Raw genomic sequence first — 26437 nt, 5'->3', positions numbered from 1 at the left:
CAATGACTTGAGATGCAGTCTTTGTAGTGTGGAAATGGAAGCAGTTAACCATTTGTTTTTACACCGCAAGTTTGTAACAGTAATTTTGAGCTATTTTCTAAAGATCCTAAAGGTAAGCTGGAGCATGCCTGCCTCAGTTAAAGCATGCTTGGAGGCTTGGCATATACCAGGGGTGACAAGGAAAGGGAAAATTTGCTGGTCCTCTATTCCTTTGGCAATTCTGTGGGCAGTGTGGACTGAAAGGAACAGTAGGATTTTCGATCACAAAGCCTCCTCCGAAGCTAAGGTCATCAACATGGCTATAGAGTTCATTAGGAGTTGGTTGTCTATACACAGGTTTTAAAGAGGATACATCTGATTGTACCTTTTTGAGGATGGCCTTTGTTTGAGGTGGACCCGGTTGATTAATACAAACCTGAAGCCTAAGTGTTTCCTCGTTTAAGAAAAAGTTTACTTGGTCTGGACTGGTAAAACAGTTAAAAGGTTCTGACTTAGGAGACCCTGTCTGGTTTCTGGCTTCAGCTCAACTGCCCAGCCAGGTGCAGTTTTTGAAATGCTGGCCCAAAGAATAGATTGACCTGAAATCCTACATCACAACAGAAATTTCATCTCTTATAAGTTACCAAAGCCAATTAGACTTGATTATATGAGGAAAATTACCCCTTCATGGCCCTTCAAACTTAAAAGCTCCACTGACAGCATATGTCCTCAGTTAGCAGTAGAGCAATGATCAAAATTTAGTTTGACCATTCCTTTTTCTTTTGCTTGCTTTGTCACTGCAAACTATCATATGCAGATTATTCTCCTTTTTATCATCGTAGTTATTTAACTAGTCATCATTGTTAGTACTTTCTTACAATTGCTTGATTTTGGCAACAGAAACCCTGTTGACCAACTTAGTCCACCCCCTTGTTAGTGTTCTGCTTCTGCTCCCTATTAGAGCTTTTTTGCTTCACTAAATTGTTGCCATCAATGCAGATTCCATGAAATCCTACATGAGTCTAACAAAACTGTGAATGACCACAGAAGATCCAGAAAGTTTCCGACTTTTTGCAATATACATTGAGATCTTGATATTGTATTCTCTCTAAAGGAAACTTCATTGAAAAGAAATCAATCCCAATATATTAGGGTGTTGTTGATATGAACTGTATTCTGGATATTCTGCCAATGATTTAGAAAAAAAAAGATATACAATAGATTTACTTATTAAGAGCTTCGGATACAAAAACATTTCAGAAGTTTATTTTTCTTCAGTCTACATTTCCACCATAAAATTACACAATTGGTCCATTTGAGATGTTCAAGGAATAAAAGAAGTTTTTTAGTGGTATTCTTTTCCATGAAGTCACATTTTAAAGCTTGTGGAGGTTTTGGCTTTCTGTAAAGTTGGTTGCATGTCTTGGGGGAAATTACCCACAAAGGTTCTGTGTTATGGATGCCTTCCTCGGGAAGACGTACCATTGCCGCCGGCAGTAACAGGCCCCGGGCCCACCGCCAACAACAACAAGGATTCAGTGATGCTCATCCTACCCAGTTCGGAAACAACAGCCTTATCTAGATTAGATTAGCTCATTTTGCTTGTTCTTATCTCTTATCTTATCTTGTTAATAGCTTATCAGATTAGGATTAGCTTAGTTTATCTTATCTTGTTAGTAGCTTATCAGATTAGGATTAGCTTATCTTATCCTAAGCAAGATAGAACTGGAAGTCTCCCTATTCAACAAGGAGACTCCCCTTGATTAGGACTCTTGTAATCTCCTATTTAAGGAGACCCCATTATTGAATGAGATATCAAATTATTCAGTCAAGAGTGAGTTAGGAGAGTTGGTGATCTCTTGGACAAATCACCAAAGGTGCCAAGATAGGTTCATTATGAGCAGGAAGGAACAAGGGAAAACAGGAGGTTTTCCCCGTGGACCGACCCATGACGAGATCCTATTCCCGGGCCCTCAACAATTTGGTATCAGAGCAAGGCGTCATGGGAGATCTAGAGCAGCTACCTTCCAGGGTCCACGACCTCGAGCACCAACTCGTGGAGACCAACCCCTAAGTTCGTGAGATCAAAGGTGAAGTGCGAGAACTACGACGACTAATGGAGATGTTTCTTTCCAGCAGGGAAAGGAACTCTGACGAAGGGACAACAGCTAACGACCGCCAGCCAGATCTGCCGGAGTCTTCTGGCGAACAACAATCCATCGGCCATGGAGCAGCCATCATCCCCAAGTACAGCAGGCTGGAGTTCCCATCGTACAACGGCAACGGAGACCCCCTAGGTTGGCTGTATCGCTGCGAGCAGTTCTTCCGAAATCAACGGACAAATGACCAGGATAAGGTAAGCCTAGCCGCCTTTCATTTAACAGAAGAAGCACAACTTTGGTTTTATCGATTAGAGCAAGAAGAACTCGGGCTCAGTTGGCCCCAGTTTAAATCCTATTGCCTTCTTCAGTTCGGACCCCCATTGACCAGCAACCCACTGGATGAGCTAATTAACCTTAAACAGACCGGAACAGTTGCTGAATACTAGCGACAGTTCCAAACCCTCCTCGCGAGGGCATCCTTCGTGCGACTAGACCAGCAAGTAGATATGTTCACAGCAGGGTTAGCAGAACCCCTGCGAGTGGATGTCGAGATGCAGAATCCCCCAAATTTGGTCACAGCCATGAACTTAGCCCGCGCATTTGAGCACAAGCTGCAGCTCAGCCGTGGAATTTTTAATGTGGGTCGTCTACCGAACTCGTGGGTGCCCCCAAGACCAGCAGCAACGACCACCACCTCTAGAGCAGTGACAAGTACAGGCAGTAACACGGTCGCTCCTCCCATCAAGTGCTTGACCAGGGTAGAAATGACAGAGCGTCAAGCGAGAGGTCAATGTTTCAACTGTGATGACCTCTACTCAGCAGGACATAGATGCAAGAGGCTTTTTTGCCTTCTCATAGATGAGCAAGAGGAGGAGGAAGGGGAACCCGTCACATTTGAACCCAGAGATCTCTCTCCATGCGATCACCGGTATTAAAACCTCTCAGACCATGCAATTACAGGCACAGATCGCAGGTCAACTGGTGCACATTCTCGTCGATTCAGGGAGCACACACAATTTCATAAGTGAACATGCAGCCCTGCAGTTAAAACTACCAATGGAACTCCGGCCGTGACTACAGGTAGCCGTCGCAAATGGTGAAAAAGTTCACAGTCCAGGGATTTGTAAGGACGTCCCAATACAGGTCAGTTCTGAACTAATTCTTGTTGATTTATTTGTACTCTCATTGGATGGGTTCGATATTGTTCTCGGGGTCAAATGGTTAATTACCCTAGGCCCGATTTTGTGGGACTTCAGCGCACTCACCATGACCTTCCACCTGAATGGCAAGCAAGTTTCATGGCACGGTTGCAGGGTTAAAGAAAAGACACTGCAGGTTCATGCACTCCAGACAGAACCGGTAGCCATGGAAAAACTTCTCGTCGAGTTTTCAGATCCGTTCTAGGAACCGAAGGGCCTTCCCCCTTCCCAAGCTTGCGACCATCGTATTCCTTTGGTGGTGGGTTCAGCACCAGTCGTTGTCAAACCTTATCGCTACCTTCACTTGCAGAAGGATGAGATAGAAAAACAATGTACAACGATGCTGAACCAAGGGATCATACGCAAAAGTCACTCCCCCTTCTCTTCGCCAGTTCTGTTGGTGGCGAAGCAGGATGGAACATGGAGGTTTTGTATTGACTATATAAAACTCAATGACCAGACAATCAAAGATAAGTTCCTTATTCCCGTTGTGGATGAACTGCTGGACGAGTTGCATGGTGCCCAGTATTTCTCTAAGTTGGACCTCAGGTCCGGATATTTCCAAGTTCGCATGGCTCCCGGTGACGTGAAGAAGACTGCTTTTCGCACCCACCATGGCCACTTTGAATTTTTAGTCATGCCATTCGTACTCTCCAATGCACCATCTACATTTTAGGCACTAATGAACGAGGTATTCCAGCCCCATCTGCGCAAATTTGTTTTAGTTTTCTTTGATGATATCCTCGTTTATAGCAAATCATGGGTAGAGCATGTCCACCATCCGAGGACCGTTTTCGTACTCCTACGCCAACACAACTTATTCCTGAAACGGTCCAAGTGCTCCTTCGGGGAACGATAGGTTTTTTACCTCAGCCACATCATCCATGGGTAGGGTGTCACAGTTGATAGTTCCAACATTCAGGCTATAACAGAATGGCCCAAACCTCAATCCGCCAAGGCCTTACGTGGGTTCCTCGGTTTAACGGGTTACTATTGCAAATTTGTACAGAACTATGGAGTGTTGGCAGCCCCGTTAACCAACCTGTTGAAGAGAAAATCCTTCCGGTGGGACGACGCAGCTGATGAAGCTTTTCTGTCACTGCGAAATGCACTGTCTTCAACCCCTGTCCTGTAATTACCTAATTCCGCCCTTGAATTTACAGTCGAGTGCGATGCTTCCAGAGTGGGTATCGAGGCCGTACTACAGCAACAAGGGCACTCGATCGCTTTCTTCAGCCGTAGATTGGCCGACTGGCATTTGAAGCTTCCAGCCTATGAGCGCGAACTAATCGGCCTTGCCCGAGCCATCCAACAGTGGAGGCCGTATTTGTGGGGACGGTCGTTCGTCGTCAAAACTGATCATTACAGCCTCAAATACTTGTTAGAGTAGCGTCTCACCACTTCCCCTTAGTAGCATTGGGTTAGCAAACTGCTCGGGTTTGACTTCCAGGTGTAATATAAGGCGGGATCCTCTAATCGCGTAGCTGATGCCTTGTCTAGGCGAGAAGAAGACGTGATGGTTCTATGTAGCATTTCCCAACCTCGGATCTCTCTGTTTGACGACATTAAGAAGGCAAAACCACAGTCCCCGGAATGGTCGCTCTTATTGCAGAAGATCCAGACCGGCACGGCCGACCCCGATTGGTCACTTCACGACGGGTTGGTACTGTATAAGGGACGAGTCCATCTTCCAGTAGACTGCTCGTCGATTTCCACCATCATCACCAGCATCCATAACTCCACCCATGAGGGCATTCAAAAATCACTACACCGCGTCTGGACTGATTTCCATTGGCGAGGTATGAAGACTTCTATTCGAGATTTTGTCCAAAATTGCTCCACATGCCAACAACACAAATGGGAAAATCTACACCTGGCAGGCCTCCTTCAGTCCCTTTCCATCCCATCGCAGATTTGGGCCGACATCTCCATGGACTTCATTGAGGGACTTCCCAAGGTAGGGGGCAAATCAGTTCTCTTTGTGGTAGTCGACTGCTTCTCTAAATACGCGCACTTCATTCCTCTATCACACCCGTACAGTGCCACTTCGGTTGCCCTCGCCTTCTTTACGCATATCTTTTGCTTACATGGGTTGCCGAAATCCATTGTCAGTGATAGAGACCCGGTCTTCACTAGTGCCTTCTGGAAAGAGTTATTTCGACTACACGACACCACCCTGGCCTACTCATCAGCTTACTGGCCACAAACCGACGGTTAGACGGAAGTGGTTAACCGCACTATCGAGATGTATCTCCGTTGTTTCGTAGGCGATCAACCTCGATAGTGGTTGGAATGGCTTCCTTGGGCCGAGTACTGCTACAACACAGCCTACCATTCCTCCCTCGGCATGACTCCCTTTCGCGTCGTTTACGGCAAGGATCCTCCCCGCTTGATGTCCTACAGCCTGGATCTACTCGCTTGGGCGCAGCCGATCACTCCTTACAGGACTGCGACGCCCTCTTCGCCGACGTCCGCATTCATTTACAGTAGGCCCAGCTCCGCATGAAGCTCCACTATGATAAGCACCACCGGGAACTGTCGTTCAATCTAGGACAATTTGTTTGGTCGAAGCTCCAGCCCTACTGGCAGTGCTCCTTGCGCCACAAGGCTGCCCCGAAGCTGGCCCCTAAGTTCTATGGGCCCTACAAGGTTCTGCGACGGATTGGCAGTGTGGCCTACCAACTGGAATTTCCAGAGACTAGCCGAACTCACGATGTCTTCCACATCTCCTAGCTGAAACCATTTACGAGTGTTCCCCCGGACCAAGTTCCCTCCCTGCCACCCTTGAAAGATGGCAAACTGGTCCCCCAGCCTAAAACTGTTAACCGCTCTCGTTTCAATCGTGGAATCCTTGAAGTCTTGCTGGAATGGTGTGATCTACCACCAACAAAAGCTACATGGATCCCATTGACAGAGTTCCAAGCCACATATCCAGCTTTCGAGCTTGAGGACAAGCTCGTAGTCCAGGAGGGGAGTAATGTTACGAACGCCTTCCTCAGGAAGACGTACCATCACCGCCGGCAGCAACAGGCCCCGGGCCCACCGCCAGCAGCAACAAGGATTCAGTGATGCTCATCCTACCCAGTTCGGCAATAGCAGCCTTATCTAGATTAGATTAGCTCATTTTGCTTGTTCTTATCTTATTGTTCTTATCTCTTATCTTATCTTGTTAATAGCTTATCAGATTAGGATTAGCTTAGCTTATCTTATCTTGTTAGTAGCTTATCAGAATAGGATTAGCTTATCTTATCCTTAGCAAGATAGAACTGGAAATCTCCCCTATTCAGCAAGGAGGCTCCCCTTGATTAGGACTCTTGTAATCTCCTATTTAAGGAGACCCCATTATTGAATGAGATATCAAATTATTCAGTCAAGAGTGAGTTAGGAGAGTTGGTGATCTTTTGGACAAATCACCAAAGTCGCCAAGATAGGTTCATCACGAGCAGGAAGGAACAAGGGAAAACAGGAGGTTTTCCCCGTGGACCGACCCGTGACGAGATCCTATTCCCGGGCCCTCAACATTTTGTTTCTGAAATTATGTGATGTTCTCTGTGTTCTTACACTATCATTTTTTTTTGTTTTTTTGTTTTCCTTTTTTTTTACTATAGAAGGGGCAGAAAACTTTTCCATTGTTGTGCCATGGTACTTTATTCTTGTTATTAATTTAACACAGTAGAACTAATTTATAATGTCTGTACTTTGTCTTTTAGATTATATGCTTAAATACTTCAATTTACTTTAAATAAGGTAATATGCATTCTTTCCATAGTATTTTCTTTCATGATCAGTGCCAACTTCTTTGGTGTATTTATTATCTTAAGTTTTGTCCCTCATCACAGCCCTTAGCAGATGCAGAAGGAGCCAAGAAACACAAAATGATTGAGCTGTTGAAATCATATGGTGGTTCATCTTATGTAAGTTCTCTTTCTCCATTGGAATTTGGCTTGTAACTTTTTGATTATTTCCCTCTTCCTTAATTATATACATGATATGCTTCAGAAATCTACTTGCAACTGTTACTAGTTTTATCTCTAGGATAAATTTTTAATTTGTTTTTACTTTCTATGTGCTGATGCATACTTGATATTGGTAGCACAAGTGATGTCATTTGGCCATGACTTGACCCTATTGATTGTATTCTCATTTGGTTTAGCCGGTATACTATTCATAAATGCATGTACCTTTCTTATCCTTCAACAAAAGTTGGATTCTATGCTTCAGATTTATGGTCCATGCTTAGCCATTACTTCAATGTAACTTGGGTCGTTTATTCCTTTTTCTTTTGTGCTATGTGGGCATTTGTAATTTACATCTTGTCTCAACTGTTGGGATGCTCTTTTTCTTTTTTTTTTCTTTTTTTTTTGATCAGCAGGCGTCAACTTTTAGGGGCCATTGCTTGGTGTAATGGTATAATCTTGGGATGGAAAGTGTGAGGATGCGAGTTCAAGTCTGAGAGTGGCCACTTTGTGCAAAAAAAATGCCAAAGGTTAGGACCATATCTAGTCTACCCCTCCCTCCCAAGACCTCGGATAGCTGAGACCAACATTGGGTAATGACCTTTGGTAAGTATTAACTTTTATTAGATGATAAAGACAATGTATTAATAACAAGCATGCCAAGCATCCCTCAACTAGGCTGGAATTCGCCACCTGACCCTTTCTTTGCTGTTACATTACAATCTTCAGCAGTTCAGATAATCTCACCAGAAGTGATTTTCCCTATTTACCAGATGTTTGGCCAAGGCATCAGCCAAAAAGTTTGCTGATCAACGGTGTTCCAGTATTTCCACAAGACTTGGTTGTTGTTCTTTGGCCAATCCACTACCACTCTAGAGTTGCTTTCTACAAATATCTTTCTAACATTCAGCAACCTTCCCAGTCCCCAACCATAAGCCTTGTAATACTTCTATAAACTCAGCTTTTGTAGAATTCTCAGCCTATAGATCCCAAGTATATGGTGAATATAGGTCCATAATAATCTCTAAAACCTTTCCTATGCTTAACGCCCAGGGTTTCCCATGCTGCAGCCATATCAAAGTTTAGTTTGACTTGATCATTGACTGATGGATTCCATTGGACTTTTTCTTACTCATGTTATGTCACTGAGGGAGGACCTCAATGTCAACTTTGCCCTTCTTCACATCCTCTTTTTCCTTGTTTCCTTACAACCAAGACATTGCATTTTTTCCTTCTATGATCCTAAACATCTTGTTCCATTTAAAAACTTCTCTCTAATCTCTTAGATGCATGGTTATGCATTATAACCTAAGCAACTTTATAAAAGAAATATTTATTTTAGATAAGCTAATAGTTTAATAGATTTTGTGCAATATTTTAATTAATAAAATTCTATATTGATAAAAATATTGAAAACAGTTGCCTTTGATTTTTTTCCATCTTGTATATAGGGCCGCACTACCCACTAGTGTATTATAAATAAAATCAGATTCACTGAATCCAGCACAAATCAAATGAACTTAATGCCTCAAAATGAAGGTGCTGTAGTGGAAAATAAGATAGATTCCTAGGAGGGTAACATCATAGCAGTTAAGGGATTATAGATAGATTCCTGGGAAAGGAAAATAAGATCTGTAAGAACCACTTATGCAAATTGGTTCTTAGTTCTTGCTGATCTAAAAGCCCATCAGCTGCAAGAGCCTATTAGACCAATCCTCTATGGACTGTCCAAAAATCCATTCTATTTTTCCATGAAATTGTCGTGGAGCATTTTATTTGTAAAAGTTATGCTTAAGCAGGTGTATTGGTGCTTAGTTCTTGCTGAACCTTGTTGTCTGCCATGTTTGATGGTAATGGTGTGTCTATTAAATTCATCCATCAAGATATTGACAACAAGATGTGCATTGTTCTAAAGAATAGGCTATTAAATCCTATATTAATAAGATGTGGATTGCTTTATAATCTAAGTGATTTTTTGGAGCTTTAATTCAAGGTTTCTACTGTAGGGTCAAAATGGTAGCCATTTTGAACCAAAGCCAGTTCGACCTCCTCTGCCAAACAAGTGTGACTGGGAAGTTGACCCTTCTGAACTGGACTTCTCAAATTCAAGTGTCATTGGAAAGGTTTGATTTTATTTTGTTCTTAAATCTATATTGTACATATAAAATGCAGTTGTCCATGTCAACTTACTCTCTCACTCTCATCCTCACATTGCTTCCCAAACCCCTTAGAATTTTGTGTTTTTTGAATTTAAAATTTTAAAAATTTAAACATGGGGCTATTGAAACTCACCCACAACCAATTCAGTTTCCTTTTATTAGGAAGCTGAATGTAAGCACTTCCCTAAGAATATGGACATCTTTTCTTTTTCTTTTTTTCTTTTTTTTGAAAAAGGTAAAGTATATTGTATTAACTGAAAACAAGATATACATGTGTGGTCCTCTGTACAAAGAGTTTATGTACATTTACCTAACCTTTAAGGACCCCAAAAAATATCTATATTGAAAAAAGGGATGATAGTTCATTTCCACTAAAACATGAGAGTAGATAACCAATTTTTTATCATGTCTACTACACAGTTGATAACCATCTCCTCTAGGTTGATAAAAACTTTTGAGGGCATCTTTTAGCATGAGCCCATCATGTAGGGATGGCAACGGGGTGGGTTCGGGGAGGGTTTTGTAAATTCTAGACCCTACCCACCTTCCAAAACCTCCCAACCTGTATCCGCCCCAAGACCCGTAGCGGGTTGGATTTTGAGAATCCAAACCCTCCCTGCACATGAAAATGCAAAACCCTCTCCGCATTCAAGGGTAGGGGCGGGTTGGGTTTAGAACCCGCATCTAATTTCCTATTATTTCTTGTCATATATAAGCAATATATAAGTAAAATAACACAAATATATAACAAAATTTCTAATTATTTGATTAAGAAATGCAAAAAACAAAAACTATCAATTATCCTTTACATAAAATAAAAAATATTATTAAATTCAACACCTAGTACATAAAGTTTATATGCTTTCCATATTTCCAACAATATGTGGGTCGGGGAAGGTTGGGTTTTAGCCTAATACCATACCCTACCCATACCCATACGCATAGTAGAATCCCAAAACCTGTCCCTGCCCCAAAACCATCCTTCAAGCCAAAAAGCCCTCCCCGTCAGGGAGGGTAGGGGCAAGTACCCATCGGGTAGGGTAGAAATTACCATTCCTAAGCCAATGCATTGCACATGTTTCTTCTAGTATTAATATATTAAGAAGATTCAGGGAGGCAAAACCATATTAACTATATGAGGAAGTTGCATTAGGGTAAAGCAATTTGATCAGTGATATCAATCATGTAACTTGCTTATTGGGACTTAAAAACTATTGCATGGTGCAAAAGAAATTTTATGAGAAGGATTTCTACTCTCCTATAGCTCCACTTATTTCAATATATAAGGGGTGGAATAGTTTTTAGTTTGAAATATTTTTAGATCTTGGTAATACCTCCATCTCCATGCAATCTAAAGACTAGATTTTGACCTTTTTTTTCCAGTTCTCTTATTAATTTTGCATGTAATCATTACATTTGGAGAACATTCATTTCCATCTGAATTTTGAATTTGAAAAACTAACCCTCACATGCTTAATAACAGTTGTCTGAAACCAATGAGGTGCAAACCTGATTTAGCAAGAAGAAAGGAAGAACAGAGATGGAAGAGAAGAGAAGAAGAGAGCATAGAAGAAAGAATAGAAAAAAAGGTGTAGGCAATCTAATCTGATCTGTTGCCTCAGGTGCTATTTATATTAGACACAAAATAAAAGATGTATAATGATAGGAATACCCCTGTTGATAGTAACAACATAAACACATGCTAAGAGAAATATAAAACAAAAATATATCATCAAGGAATAATAAAACAGGGATCACAAGCTGATCAAACATTTTCTCTACACTCCCCCTCAAGTTGGGAAATATATTTTTCATTCCCAACTTGCTTAAATCTGTCGCAAACTTGACTTTGGTGATTGCCTTGGTGAAGAGATCAACAAGCTTAATATCAGAGGCTACATAAGGAAGACATACTTCTTGAGAGGCAACTCTCTCTTGGATGAAATGTCTGCCAACTTCAATGTGTTTGGTTCTATCATGTTGTACTGGGTTATGAGCAATGTTAATGGCTGCCTAGTTGTCACAATACATCATCAAAGGTCTTTCATAGTCAACCCTCAATTCTTCAAGGAGTGATCTCTGCTATAACATTTTAGCAACACCATTAACCATAGACTTGTATTCAGCTTCAGCATTGGAGCGAGCAACAACATTTTGTTTCTTAATCCTCCAAGAAACTAGATTTCCTCCAACAAGAGTATAATACCTTGAGGTAGATCTCCTATCATCAGTACGTCCTACCCAATCTGCATCAGTGTTTACTTCTATTCTTCATGTGGCCATTATTTTTAAAAAGTATACCTCGACTTGGACACCTCTTCAATTAGGCTAAAATCCTTTCAACAACAAGAAGGTGAGTTGGTTTGGGAGAGTGCATGTACTGACTAACAACACTGACAACATAAGAAATGTTAGGGTGAGTTAGGCATTTCCCACAAGCCATTGATACATACCTTTATCTTCAAGAGAGAAAGCATAGCATTCCTTAATGAAAAGAGTGTAATCAGACTGGGCTTAAACATAGCCAAATCTTTCTATAGCAAGTTTGGATCTATCAAACCATGCTCTTGGAGATTGTTTTAGACCATACAAAACTTTCTTCAACTTACTAACTTTCTTACCGACCTGGCGACCTCTACATCATAAAAGCTAGGAGACAACTCCATATACACATTCTCCTGCAAGTCGCCATTTAGAAATGCATTCTTAGCATCCATCTGAAACAATGGCCATGAGAAATTAGCAGCAAGAGACAACAAAACGTTGATGGTGTTCATTTTGGTAACTGGTGCAAAGGTTTCCAAGTAATCAATACCATAAGTTTGTGTGTATTCCTTAGCAACCAGTCTAACCTTATATCTTTCAACTGTACCATCGACATTATACTTCACTGTGAATATTCATCTACACCCAATAGGTTTCTTCCCTCTTGGCTGATTCACAAGTTCCCAAGTATCATTTTTCACAAGGGCATCCATCTCGACCTTCATTTCTTCCTTCCATTCAGGTACAACTAAGGCTTCTTACACAGCTCTAGGAATACAAATGGCAACAATGGAAGCTAAAAAGGAATTGTATAATGGTGAAGGTGGTCATATGAAAGAAAATGGGAGATACAATGGGTAGTAGATGAGGTAAAATAATGCTTTCCTTTGTGTAATGCAATAGGGAGGTCAAGATCATCTAAGGGAGGCTGAGGCTCAGTAGAGGTAGTAGGTATGTCCTCTGTAGTAGGAGTGGGTAAAGAGGAGGTAATACCTAAATCTGGTGCTGTAGAGGAGACTGGAACAGGCTTGGACTATTCATTACTAATACCAACTTGCCTCCACTGTCGTTTGTGAAATACCTTCAATGCTTTACACTTTTGACAACTCCTCTCATTACATTCCCCTTCATTTATAGGGATAGGCAAAAGAACTTCATGAGAAAAATGCTTTGCTTACCACTCTCCCACTGAGATGGATAATGGGGAACATCTTCAAAGAAGGTAACGTCCATAGATACAAACCAAGTTCTTAAAATAAGATCATAATATCGATACCCCTTTTGACTTTGTGTATACCCAAGAAAAATACACTTTGCAGCCTTAGGATTAAATTTAGAATGGTTAGGCCCAAATATTTGGACAAAACAGGTGCATCTAAAGGTTTTTTTGGGAAGAATAGAAAATTGCTCCTTGTTAGGATACAACAAGTTAAAGGAGCTTTCATGTCCAAGACTCATGAAGGAATCTTGTTAATAAGATAAACTACAATGAGAATGGCATCCCCCCATAAATGTATAGGAACTATAAGTGGGGTGGTAAGGCTAAGTACGATGGTCTCCTCGAAAGAAAAAGAAAGGCTGAGGGATGTTGGGTAGCAAAGGTAGACAGGTGTCTCAGACAGAATCATGTGTTGATCACAGTTTATTCCTCTTTTTATAAGGGGAGACCCCAAGGCCCTGAAAGGAAGGAGCCAAAATGGGTTTGATTACTATTAAAAAATGGGATCTTTGATTCGATGTCAGTTGTCAGGACCGCTGGTGAGATCTTCCTAGGACAGAGTTTCCTTTCGTTCAAGGATTCTCATGGTGCACGTGTACTACTTCCCCACATGGGTCTCCTGCATCAACGTGGCGTAGATGACGTCAGAGCTAGTCTGACGTGTTTTGCTTAGTTTGTTGGCTGTCTTGTCGTTAGTGCCTTTGACTTGTTGCAGTCGTGCGACAACCCTTGTCGCCTGATCTTGGAAAACACAATGATCAGGTAAAAAAGGTCACTAAACAGATCTAATGTTTAGTAATACTATTGATTGAAAGTAGACTAGTACTTAGCTTAGGAATATGTAGAACTAAGTTTAAAGAAATGGCATCAGAGACTTTGATGTCTCCCTTGCTGGAAGTAGGGACAAGAGAACAATTAGCAATAGACACTTTGTCTCTATCGAAGGACAACCAATAAGAGTGAAATAGAGAAGACAAACTGGTCATATGATCAGATGCTCTTGAATCTACAACCCGAAAATGGCAATGCTACTTAGGGTTAAGGCATGACAGGTAGTAGCCCGTGTACCTGATTGAGCAAAAGCTGAAGTGGGTGGAGCAGGAGTAGAATGAGATTGCTTTGAGATGCCCACTTCACTCTCTAACTGAATCAAAGCATCCCTAATCGTAGCCAATGCATCTAGAGAACTGGATCTGGTGTTGGGTGTGGATGTAGCTCCTGTAGTTACAACTACATTAGCATTCCCTTTCTTATTCTTAAGTCTTTTTGGAATCAACTGAGGTATGGATTCTCAGGAATGGCCCCTGGTTTTAGAATAGATAGTGTATCCTCCTAGATTGGTGGGGGGCGAGTGCTAACGTCTTCTACTCGGAGGTGGAGGAAGGGGAAGAAGGTGGGGATTCGTGGTGGATAAGGGTTTTTGGCCTGCCACTAATCCTCTGGTGCCCAAGTATAATCCAAGCGATTGGAGATGCGTGTGGTGGATTTTTGGAGATTGACGACTCCCCTAATGAGCTTGCGACCTGTGAATGGGTCCGAATGAAGGTGAAAGGAGGAAGTAAAATCCTAGAAAAAGGGGAGAGTTCATGTTCCAAGGGGCATGAGGTGTCTTCGTTGGTGCTGAAGAGGGCGGAGTAGGTGAAATGTCGGACAAGAATATCAGGAAGGTTGTGGGGGCTGAGGGAAGAAGGGAATGTGGGAACCGTCCAATGCGCCTAGTCTTGGATGGTCAAGATGCTTTGGTAGAGGGAAAGTCAGGAGGGACGACTCCTTAGGTTTTGAATTCAAATTCTAGGGGTTTGTGCCTTAATATCGAGCAGCTGAAAATTTTAATTAAAGATTGCATAGTGGAATGCCAGGTGGCATTGGGTGAGGAGAGGGAAACAGGGTTGATGAAAATTAATAAGATGAGGGATGGAGTGGGGCCACAAGAGGTGGGGGCTAATGCTGTGGAGCAGTCTCAAGGCCCAAATCTAAAAGCCTCACTCAGGTGTTCCTTAACAAGACCGTCTTGGATCATGGTGTCAAAGCTACTAGTGAGCCTAGACCGCCAAGCTGTGACCATTTGGAGTTAACCCCGGTTCTGTCCGGTCCAAACTGGTTGAGCCAACCTGTTAAACCACCAACTAAGAATCGGTCAATTTCGAACCATCTACCACCTCCAAAACAGTTAGTAGTTGATCATGAAAAGGGTTCTACAAAAGGAGCAGGGGCCTTTTCAATTACAAAACAACAACTCCTGGATGCTCAAATGGAAGACGGTGTGATGGAGGTGGCTCCGATTGCAATGATGCTTAACGAAGGAGAAGACATTGTTCAATAGGAACAGTTGCAAGGGGTTAGGGAAGATGGGGAGCGAACTCCTTCTCCTGTGGATAATTCTCGGATGGGAGAATCTACGCCTGTGGTGAGGGAAGATGATACTCGGGTGGTAGACTTGGCCAGGAGAGGTAAGTCTTTGAAAGCCACTATTCCATCTCCTTCTTCATGGGTGAACTTCATGCTGTTGGAGTTGGGAAAATTCTTGAGGGTTTCAATGGAGGGGTTGGAAGGGGAGACAATAAAGTATTTGGAAGGCATTGAACAAAGAATCCTTCTAGAAAGAGGTAGACTAACTGCAAAAAAAGGGGGACCAACGTCAAAAAAAAAACAAAGAAATGCTAAGATTAACTTGGGGGCTTAATGAGAAGGCGGTGTTGGAGGTCCCTCAAGGAGAGGAAAAATTTTTAAGTGAGGAAGGGGGGGTGTTGTTCTTGGGGGCTTTCTTGTTCTTGTTTGAATGTAATTTAAAATTCTATCTTGGAATATTAGAGGTTTAGGGTTGGCAAGGCAGAGGATGGTAGTGTGCGATTTCCTCAAGTGATTTAAATCTCAAGTACTTCTTATTCAAGAATCTAAATTAGATCAGATGGATGCATCTACAATTTGCAGTATTTGGGGGAATGGGAAGGTGAAGTGGCTTTCAAAACCGTAGTGTGGGGGGTTTGATAATCATGTGAGACCTGACAAAATGTAATGTTAAGTCCCACAAAATTGGGCCCTTTTCAGTCTCGGTTATGGATATGGAGAGTGTGGGGGTGGGGGGTATGTCAAATCACAAATCTCTATGGTCCTACAGAAAATAGCCTAAGAAGTGAACTCTGGGAGGATTTAGCAAGCACTAGAGGGCATCTTGTTGTCCCTAGGTTATAAGAGGGGATTTTAATGTGACTTTGTCTACCAAAGAGAAAAACACAAGGGGTAGAAGATCTAGGGCAATGAAGATGTTCGCGCATTTTATTAACAGGTTTGAGCTCATAGACCTGCTGCTGGTGGGTGCTAATTTTACCTGGACAAACAACCAAGATTATCTTACTTTGGTTAGGTTGGACAGATTTCTGGTTTCCACTGATTGGGATGAGTTGTTTCCCTCCTTCAAGCAAGTTGCTCTTCCCAGACCTGTCTTCAGACCATAGCCCAAATTCAGTTAAATTGTGGCTCTCCTGAGAAAGTTAAGGTTCCCTTCAGGTTTGAAAATGCTTGGACTGAGGAAGAAGGCTTCTTACCCTTGTTAGACAGAATCTGGAATGAATGCGAAGTAAATGGTACTAGCTCCCACATTTTAGCCAGAAAATTGGGGATAATTAAAGAAAAAAATCAGAATTTGGAAGCTAGAGAATAGTCTGTCCTTTGAAACTGAAAAAAAAAAGGCATGTCTTAGTGTGATTGAAGAGGTGGATAGAGATAAAGAATCTGGTCAAATTTCTCATGATCAAAGGCTGAAAAGGAGTCAAACCGAAGTGCCTTTTGATAAACTAGCTGTTAGAGATGAAATCAGGTGGAGACAGAGAGCTAAATCTACTTGGCTTAAGGTGGGGGATAAGAATAGTGGCTTCTTTCACAAAATGGCCAATGCTTGAAATAGAGCTAAGGAGATCAGTAAGTTAGAGAGTGAGGGCAGAATAGGTGAATCGATTGCTGAGATCAAAGCTTTGGCTTCTTCTTTTTATAAAATGCTATACACAAAACCCTGGTCGGTTAGACCTCTTCCGGCTCACACCCATTTCAAAAGGCTCTCTGATGAACAGAAAGCTTTTCTAGAAAGACCTTTCACTGAAGAGGAAGTTAAAGAAGCAATTGATAAGATGGAAACAGGCTTGACACACCTGTTTTATGTGAAGTGTTGGGAGTTCGTTAAACAAGATGTGTTGAATGTGTTCCAGAATTTTCATAGTAGTGCCTCCTTGTAGAGAAGCATTAATGCCACTTTTATTTTTCTCATTCCTAAAGTGGTCAGGGCTGCTAACATCAAAGACTTTAGACCTATTAGTCTTCTCAATGGCTTTTATAAAATTCTGGCAAAAGTCCTGGCTAAGAGGATGAAGAAGGTTTTATCTAGTGTAATATCTGAAAGTCAATGTGCCTTTATTCCAGGGAGACATATGCTGGACAGTGTTCTTATTGCTAATGAACTCATTGACTCTCTAGGAGAAGATCTGGGACACCAAACCTGGTTTGTAAGTTGGATATTGAGAAAGTTTATGACCATGTGAATTGGAGATGTTTGGACTTTGTGTTTGCACAAATGAATTTTGGGCAAAAATGGAGGAACTGGATGAAAGTTTTTGTTACTTCCCCTAAGTCTTCAGCTTTGATCAATGGTCAAGTTATGGGTTTCTTTGAAAGCTAAAGGGGTATTAGGCAAGGGGACTGCACATGTTACAGTTTGCAGATGATATTTTGTGTTTTATTGGTGTTTCTTGATATCAGTTGGAGAGTATGTTGGGGATCCTGTGCTGGTTTGAAGTGGTTTCAGAGCTCTAAGTAAATTTGGGAAAGAGTGTTCTTTTTCCTGTGGGCCAAGTGGACTGCTTGGAAAAGTTGGCTGAAGTTTTTGCATGTAAAGTGGATCATCTCCCTGGGAAATACCTTGGGCTCCCTCTAGGTGTCAAGTGTACCTCGAGTGCTATTTGGGATCCTGTGGTAGAAAGGATGGAAAGGAAACTGGCTTCATGGAAAGCCAAATATCTTTCATCAGGGGGCAGAGTTACTCTCATTAAAAGTACTCTAACCTACCTACATATTTCTTATCCCTCTTCCCCATCCCTTCCAAAGTAGCAAAAAATTGGGAATCTCTTCAAAGAAATTTCTTGTAGAGAGGGTGGGAGGAAGAAAGAAAAATACATCTTGTTAAGTGGGATCAGGTCTGGCTCCCTATGGAGGATGGTGGGTTGGGTATTAGGAAGCTGAAGGTTTTCAACTCTTCTCTCCTCAGTAAATGGCTTTCGAGGTTTGGTGTCGAGAGGAATGCTTGGTGGACCCTAATTGCTTCGAAATATGAGGTAATTGGAAATCTTTGGATCCCTTTCTGAGCTGGGGGTGCTCACTCTTGAAAGGAATTTTGAAATCTTTCCCGACTTTTTCTGATGGCCTTTCTCTCAAGATTGGTAGGGGAGACAGGTTAAAGTTTTGGAAGGATTCCTGGTGTTTAGACACCCCCCTGGCTAAAGCCTTTCCGTTGCTTTTTTAGTGTGCCCTGAGCCCTGAGGCTTCAGTGGTTGATCCTCATGATGTGACTGGGGAATCAATCTCCTAGTGTCCCCTTTTTAGACGAAATCTTTTTGACTGGTAGATGGGTCAGCTGTTGGCACTTTTGCAACTGTTACAAAGGCAATCTATCTCTGCTAATATGGAAGATGAGTAGATGTGGAGATGGAGTGGAGATGGTGTTTTTACTGTTAAATCTTTTGGCTTCAAAGTTGAGTAGAGCAAGTAATTCTGATTTTCCAAGCAAGCAGGTGTGGAATTCTGTCAGTCCACCTAAGCATAAATTTTTGATTTGGGTGATGGCTCTAAATAAGTGCCTGTTGAGAGCTAATTTGATTAGGAGAGGGGTTCAGCTTTCAGACCTTAGCTGTGGCTTATGTGGGCTTTTGCCAAAGACAGTTGATCACCTTGGCATCCATTGTTCGATCTCTGTAAGAATTCGGGAGCACTTTCTTAAAGCAGCTGGGGTCTGCTGGGCTGGGTTATGCCTGGTTCAATTAAGGATCTCTTATGCTGTTGGAATTTGCCGGGCCTGAAGAAAAAGGGTAATCTGATCTGGAGAACCACCCCTGTGGCTGTATTAGTAACTTTATGGACTGAAAGAAACAACAGAATTTTCTGCAACAAAGTGAGAAGTCCGGGGGAATTAATTCAGGCTGCAGTGTCTAAGCTTGCTTCTTGGCTGTCAGTTAACTCTGAGTTTAAGTTTTCCATTTGCTCTGTACTCAGTCCATTTGGAGTCTGTAACATGTCTTCTTTCTGGGTGTGAGATGCCCGGAAATTGTTGTATTTTTTTCATCCTTCTTTAATAAAATTTTGACCTTACCTTCTCAAAAAAAAAAAAAAAAAATGAAGCTTCCAACAAGTGTCCTTAGTATAGTAGTCACAAAGCACATCCCTTTTTCCTTCCTTCTCCTTATCACCCCCAGGCTTTGGCTTTATGGATGCTAAAGCTGACTCCACAGATGAAGTTTGTAACATAACCTTCCTCCTACTTTCCTCACTATGTATTAGAGAGTAGGCCTGAGATAAAGAGACACTATCTCTAGTGAGCAGTTGTCTCACAATGTCATAGTTAGAGTTTAATTGTTTAAACCAGCCAAGAATTCAAAACTGTTTTTCTCAACTAGTTTCCTGTATGTGGCAGCATCTTTCTGGCTCTCCCACTCAATTGTTTTAAGATGATCAATTTCATGCCATAATGATTTTAGGGTGGAGAAATAAACTGGCAGAGGTTTCTCCCCCTATTTAAGATTATTCACCTCATTTTTCAATTCATAGGACCTAGCAACTTTAAGGGGTTGAGACTTGAGAATATGTTTATTTCATATTGTCCCAAGTCTCCTTAGCTGTCTTTGCACATAGATAGTTTCTGTTGGTATGGGGCTGCATGGAATTGCATAACCAAGTCATAACAAGATAATTCTCCTAGACCTATTTAGCAAGAGAAGGATCCCCTCGTGCTAGCTTCTTTGTGTCTCCCATCACATACCCCAACTATCCCCCTCCTCCAATGGCCACCACGGCCTATTGGGCCCATTCCAAATACTTTGGTCCATCAAACTTTATTGTGGTAATCTGAAATGAACTGCTGTCAGTAGCATTTCCAGCTCCCACAAGTCCTTCCCCATATGATTTAGACTCATTTCCAATAAAGGCTGAACTGATGGCACTACTACAAGGATTATGAATTGCTAAGCAATCAAATTTTAGCACTTGGAAGTAGAGGGAGACTCAATGCTGATCATTTCTTGGACCAGGAGTAAGCAACTTGTGCCATGGATCTATAGGGATGAGTTTAGGGAAATAGAAAGCATCAAGCAGGAGCTGAACATAACTTTCAATTGGGTTAGAAGGCCAGCAAATGGGATGACCGATATGTTAGAAAAACAAGGGGTATATAGGCAACAATTGTTTTGGGCACTATTGTAATCTTGTAACTTTGTTGGTTGGATTTGTACTTTGGGTGGATACACCCTCTCATTGTAATAACCAGATTCATATTTTTAATATAATTCCAAATTCTCTTTCTGATAAAAAAAATGATGATTTTTCCCCTTCAAGAAGAAAAAAGAAAAAAGAGAAAGGAAAAAAAGATAACAGAGGAAGCATAACATCTATTCAGCTATATATTGCAAATATGTTGTCCTTTGTTTCAAATTGGTTTGAGGGCCATCTATAAACCACTTGCAGTGTTGTTTCTGATGGTCAAAAAATATGGTAAGTTGGACTATTTATTGCTATATATCAACTACTTTGTTAGTTTTCAGAATAAGGGATTTCAGGACCATCACTTATCATTCCCATGTTTGCATGTTGGTCATATATGCATGTATTCCATTGATAATCTGTACTACAGAGTTACAGATGACAAGAAACTGATGTTGATCTGTATTTACAGTGATCATGTATACCATATCTGCTGTTAGAGGAATACAGAGTTATTGTGAAATTGGATACATGATTATGCCCTTTATTCTGGAAATTAAAGTTTCCTTTTATGTCTCCCTAGCAGATATATTTGTTTTCATCTTTGGTCTCTGACTGAAAATTCACACGATTTCATATACAACATAAAACTGGCTGTATTTTTATACACTGCAAGATTTTCCTTTGCTTACTATAGTTGTTTCTTGTAGGGATCTTTTGGTGAGATTTTAAAGGCATTTTGGCGTGGAACACCAGTTGCCGTGAAACGCATTCTTCCATCTCTCTCTGATGATAGATTGGTGATGTAAGATGCTCTGTATGTTTTTTTTTTTTTGAAAAGCGAAAGAAAGCTCATTAAAGAAAAAGAAAGATTACAAGAGAAAGGTGACAAGTTATTACCCAATAATCGCTCTGTATGCTTCACTCTTTGATGATAGTTTCTTTCTATATCCATCAAACAACATTAGCATACATATTGAGGGCATGAAATGTACGAAGATATTTTGTTAAAGTAATTACATTCATTGATAAATTAATACAATGAGCATCCCAGTTGCAAATGGGTTCAGAACCTACATAAGGAATTACAGTCTGCATTTAACCAATACTGAAGACCAATGTATCCATTGAACACTAATAATACACTGATCCTTTTGTTCCAGGAAATAATGATTTCATTGAACTTGAAGGGAGTTCTCACATTGTAAACCCTAAGTTCAATGGAAGGCCTCCACAATGAAACTTGTACAGAGAAAATAATGGTTATTATGATGTGGCAGCTTTTCATTTTTTTAGTGAATATTTCTTATTGTTTGTATGTTCTCATGATTCAGCCAGGACTTCAGGCATGAGGTCAATCTATTGGTGAAGCTGCGGCACCCTAATATTGTTCAATTTCTTGGAGCTGTCACTGAAAAAAAGCCTTTAATGCTAATTACTGAGTTTCTAAGAGGGGTAAAATTAATTCTCTCCTTCCATTTTGTATTCCAGTTTGAGATGTTTCTCTAAAAGACAACTGAAAAATATTGACAATTTGTCTTTGCTGCAACTGCTGCATCAGGGTGATCTCCATCAGTACCTCAAAGAAAAAGGTTCAATTTCTACATCAACAGCCACAAATTTTGCTTTAGACATTGCCAGGTACTTCTGAGTCTGATATTTCCTCCTCTAAGTAGAAATGGAGGTTGTTGCATGCTTCTAACATCATTAGTTTGTTTGGCCATTTTATTCATATTATGGCTGTTTAGTGAATACTGATGTGAGAAAACAATTCTTTGAGAGGAATGAAGGTAATCATGGTTGTAAGAGGGAAATGTATGATGTAGTCATGGGATTGCTATGATATTTCAAAATCTTGAATTGACCTCCATTTAAATGGGCTTGCTGCTTGAAACTTTACTATGTAAACTCCCCATGTGCAGTTTAATACATCAGAATTTCATAACAATATCGTGGGGCCAATATCCAGCTTGAATCGTGTAGAAGTTAAATAAGAATGTGAATTACATCAATTCAAGTTGAGTGCCTGAATCAAGTGTTATATGCCTTGCTTTTTTTCTTTTTGATGGGTTAGCATACTTTGCATGTTTATGATCAAGAAGAAGAATTTCTTCAGCTTTGGTGTTTTAATTTATTAAGATTTAAGCATAGATGATATCCATACCTTGTAAGCTGGGGTGGTTTGATACAATGAAAAATTTTCACTAAAGACATCATGAATTAAAAAGGTTTATGTAGTGTTAGGGAATGCATTAACTTAAGATATACAATGGACATTCTTTTTGTTTTTTCAAGGGAAGTTCATTCAGTAAAATCTCAATGTTATTATGATTAATTTGATCTTATTTGGCAGGGGCATGGCCTATCTACATAATGAACCAAATGTCATTATTCACCGTGATTTAAAACCAAGGTGAGATTGATTTCTTTTTTTTTTTTTTTTTGAGCCGAAAATTGTAGCAGGGTTTTGTCTTCTAAATGCCCTTATTTGGGGGGCTTGATTAATTCATTCTTGAGGATCATTACATTTCTGGATGGAACTTAAAGGCAACAATTTCATTTTAGTTTCCAATAGCATTTGAACCCAGTGTTATCATCTACAATGGAGTTGTTTCAGATTTCTGATTGTCGAGAAAAACGGACTAATTTCTGGGCAGAACTAATTTCTTTCTTAAGAAAATGGAAATGACTTTGTTTCAAGATGGTCTTGTTTTCTCAAATGCAATAGAAAACCACAATCGTTCCAGGTTCCATTCAAACACAATGGCAGTGAATGGATAAAAAGTAAATAAATAATCAACACAAACTGCTGTGCAGATTTCCATGATCTATGTACATTGAAAGTTATTTAGTAAATGGAAGTCTCTTCGGCAACAATTATGACTTTGCCCAAAGTCCAAAGTCCTAACTTCTTGAAACATCCCTACCCCGTGACTTGTCCTCAATTATCAGGAATATGGTGGTGTTGACATCTTGTTTTGATTGAACTTCTAGGAATGTACTTTTGGTTAACTCGAGTGCAGATCATTTGAAGGTTGGGGACTTTGGATTAAGCAAACTAATCAGGGTTCAGAATTCTCATGATGTGTACAAGATGACTGGGGAGACTGGAAGCTGTGAGTATTGCATTAAAGGATTTATCATTTTTCTATACCTGAAATTGTTCTATTACAATAGTTTCTTTTATCAACATCCTCATTTGTTTCTCCTTGGAGCACTACAAAAGATCGGTATATGGCTCCTGAAGTTTTCAAGCATCGGAAATATGATAAAAAGGTTGACGTTTTCTCTTTTGCAATGATATTGTATGAGGTAATTGCTTCTATGTTGTGGCTATGCATTGGAAATATGGTTTTATTTTATTTTATTTTATTTTCAATTTGGGCTTTATTACATGATTTTTACAACATTTACTGTAGATGCTAGAAGGGGATCCTCCATTGACCAACTATGAACCTTATGAAGCAGCCAAACACATGGCAGAAGGTCATAGGCCTGTCTTTCGTGCTAGAAGCTACAGTGCTGAACTGAAAGAGTATGTGAATTATAGAACATTTACTCTCTTTGGGACCTGAAAGTGGTTAATTTGTGCTTTAACATATTATGTTCCACCTAAATGGTCAACATTCTTTACTAGTTGGGCCACCTCTTAGATATGCGATAAAACAGAAATAACAAAAATCAAATGCTTTGAACATCATCTAATAATTTAGCATTTCTGCAAAAACTCAACCTACCCTGTTGTGATCACAAGTTTTTTTCTTTTTTCAATGGATGGTTCGGTTTGGAGTTTTTAGGCATCTATTGACTTTATGACTATTTGGCCATCCAAGAGGTGGTGATGTAGAACAGGTAGGGGTGGGTGTCCTACAAATTTCAGATATGGTGGTGGGCTTTGTAGGGTGAAGAAAGATGATTTGGTTTGATTAAGGATGAAGAATTAGGTGAAGTACGTAAACAGCTCACTGTCCACAGAGGAATGAACGAGAGACTAGGAAGAATGAGAAAACTCTTGCTGTAAATAGCAAATAGAGAGAGCACTTAGAAGAAGAAATAAGTGAGAAAGGGAAAAAGAGAGAAAATCTATCAATAACCAGAATATGCTAACTGAACTCTCAACTAAGCCTTGATCCAACCATATAAATATTAAGTCCAAAAGTTACTATAATCTATAAATAATAATTTTGACTTTTACTAAGAACAGTAAATTTCTAGAAAAAAAACCTTATTCCTGAGACACTGAGAAACTAAAAAATAAATTAAAAAACTTGAAAATTTCCCAATTAGACAAAAATTCTGAATTGTAGCAATTGGAAAACTGATTTAATTCTCCACTGATTCTTGCTTCTCTGTCTACATCAGGTGGCCGACACATTGTTCTACAATGCCCTTGATTTTACTTTTCTTCCTCATCCCCCTTAGATGGAGACATCTTTGTTATGTTAGCACATTATTTGAGCTCTTAGCATCTCCTTAGTCAAACATGAACAAGAAGGTACTGATTTCATTTTGTTGGATACTTTAGGCTGACAGAGCAGTGCTGGGCTGCTGACATGAACCAGAGACCTACTTTCCTGGAAATACTCAAGAGACTTGAAAAGATTAAAGATAGCCTACCAGCCGAACATCATTGGAACTTCTTTAATACATAATTTGTGGAAGGTACTGTATGGAAATAAGCATGTTCTGATGTTTTCTAGGTGTTACCATCAACTCCTCTTCCTTTGTTTATCCAGGTGTGGGAGATTTTCCATTGGGTGAAATAGGTTTTGGTGAATGGAATCCTGTATCTTCATGGTCAATTTGCTACTTATAAGATGTGAGGCTTAGATCTTTTGGTACCACAAATATCTCTGTCCCAATAGGGTTTTGTGCTGTTCAAGGAGCTTGTAAGGAGGGTTTTGGTACCGATGTCAGAAGTTTGTTAGAAAAGAGTTTCTCTTTCATTACTTTGTACAACTGGTTATTGTGAGGCTAAAAAGTCCTGCATCATCTTTGTCATCCGCAATCATCTGTACCTACCTGTTTCTCGAGACATTGGACAAGCAAACATTCCTGGTCTTACGTTGTCTTCTGTAAATACTGAAGCCTTTATGCTGTAAAATAGGGTTTGCTATGATTTTACTGAACTTATTGAGAAAAATTGTCCATGATACATCCATCATATATGTTTGCGAGTCACTGTTGCAGTTTCCAAATTTCTGTCATAGAGAGGTCTTCTTTGGTCGGACATGTAGCTCTGCGCGTCTGTTCTTTTAACTGGTAAACTCAAGAAGATTTTGATGGTACTTTGAAGTAATATATTTGGTGCATGTTAGTTTCCTCCCTTTTTCCCTCCCATATTTTTCTTCCTTAATAAGGTAAAGTATGTAACTACAGAATTACTGACATTGATGAATGCAGGTACCAAAACAGCACCTTCTCATGCCAATCTTTTTGATAATTCGATCTCGTCTGGAAGAAAATTTGAATGCGATCTTAAAAAAGAAAAGAGACAAAAGAACAGGATTTTAACATCAGAGGGTCATGGCAAGCTAGATGACTTTGGAAAGAAATCCTGTTAGAGCTGTTTGAGCGAACATTCTTGCTTCTTCCTTTCTTTTTTTTAATCTGTGAAGCCCTTGGCCATATAACAGAAGTCTGCAGTTCTTATTTTAGGTCATTGCCGGGACGATGACAGAAACCGTCTGGACGAGCACGTCTGATGATCTTACCTGGCATCACTCCAGAATAGAATTGGGTCCGCTGTCCGCAATAGACCAGGTTGAAACTTTTTTTAAAAAGAAAATGTTTCATTATGTTTCAAAAATAAAAAAACAGGATTAACAGGAGTCTCATTCGTGTTGTTCAATTGGAAACAAATCCCTTGACATGAAGCCAAGGATGCCTGAATCTTCAAGCTTCTGTTAAATATTGTTATAGCTAAAAGCGCAAGGTTAGAACGAGAAAAATATGTCCTCATCTTCATGGTGTCCTCTGAGTTAATGAATTTGGATTGAACAAAGGAGCTGGGTCTATACATCCAGGTTCGTATCCAATAATACTTGCCAGCAATGTTTTCAAAACTGGACCTGACTGGACGGTTGGACCAGAGAAACCAGGA

The 26437-nt window shown here is 40.3% G+C and overlaps 1 protein-coding gene across 7 annotated transcripts in view; it reads left to right on the top strand.

The window, feature by feature from the left end:
* Window positions 1-26295, top strand: part of LOC148863208 (serine/threonine-protein kinase VIK-like) — a 28505-nt gene extending 2210 nt beyond the window's left edge. For 2 of the 7 annotated variants that reach the window (XR_016110566.1, XR_016110568.1), the window contains 12 exons: window positions 7120-7194; window positions 9243-9359; window positions 21045-21139; window positions 21669-21789; window positions 21896-21975; window positions 22688-22747; window positions 23329-23450; window positions 23561-23646; window positions 23754-23869; window positions 24860-24996; window positions 25071-25647; window positions 25738-26295. Coding sequence is in view for 3 of the 7 variants with exons in the window: in XM_088980426.1 (XP_088836552.1) it covers window positions 7120-7194; window positions 9243-9359; window positions 21045-21139; window positions 21669-21789; window positions 21896-21975; window positions 22688-22747; window positions 23329-23450; window positions 23561-23646; window positions 23754-23869; window positions 24860-24986 (999 nt within the window). In the remaining 4 variants the exon portion in view is untranslated. The remainder of the gene's footprint in view (window positions 1-7119; window positions 7195-9242; window positions 9360-21044; window positions 21140-21668; window positions 21790-21895; window positions 21976-22687; window positions 22748-23328; window positions 23451-23560; window positions 23647-23753; window positions 23870-24859; window positions 24997-25070; window positions 25648-25737) is intronic. The other 5 variants (XM_088980426.1, XM_088980425.1, XR_016110567.1 and 2 more) reach the window with 4 other exon arrangements.
* Window positions 26296-26437: the final 142 nt, after the last annotated feature.

Source organism: Nelumbo lutea, chromosome 3, assembly GCF_056320005.1.
Source record: "Nelumbo lutea isolate HS-2025 chromosome 3, American lotus-T2T, whole genome shotgun sequence".
Lineage (NCBI taxonomy): Eukaryota > Viridiplantae > Streptophyta > Magnoliopsida > Proteales > Nelumbonaceae > Nelumbo > Nelumbo lutea.
This window is presented reverse-complemented; position numbering and strand designations above follow the sequence as displayed.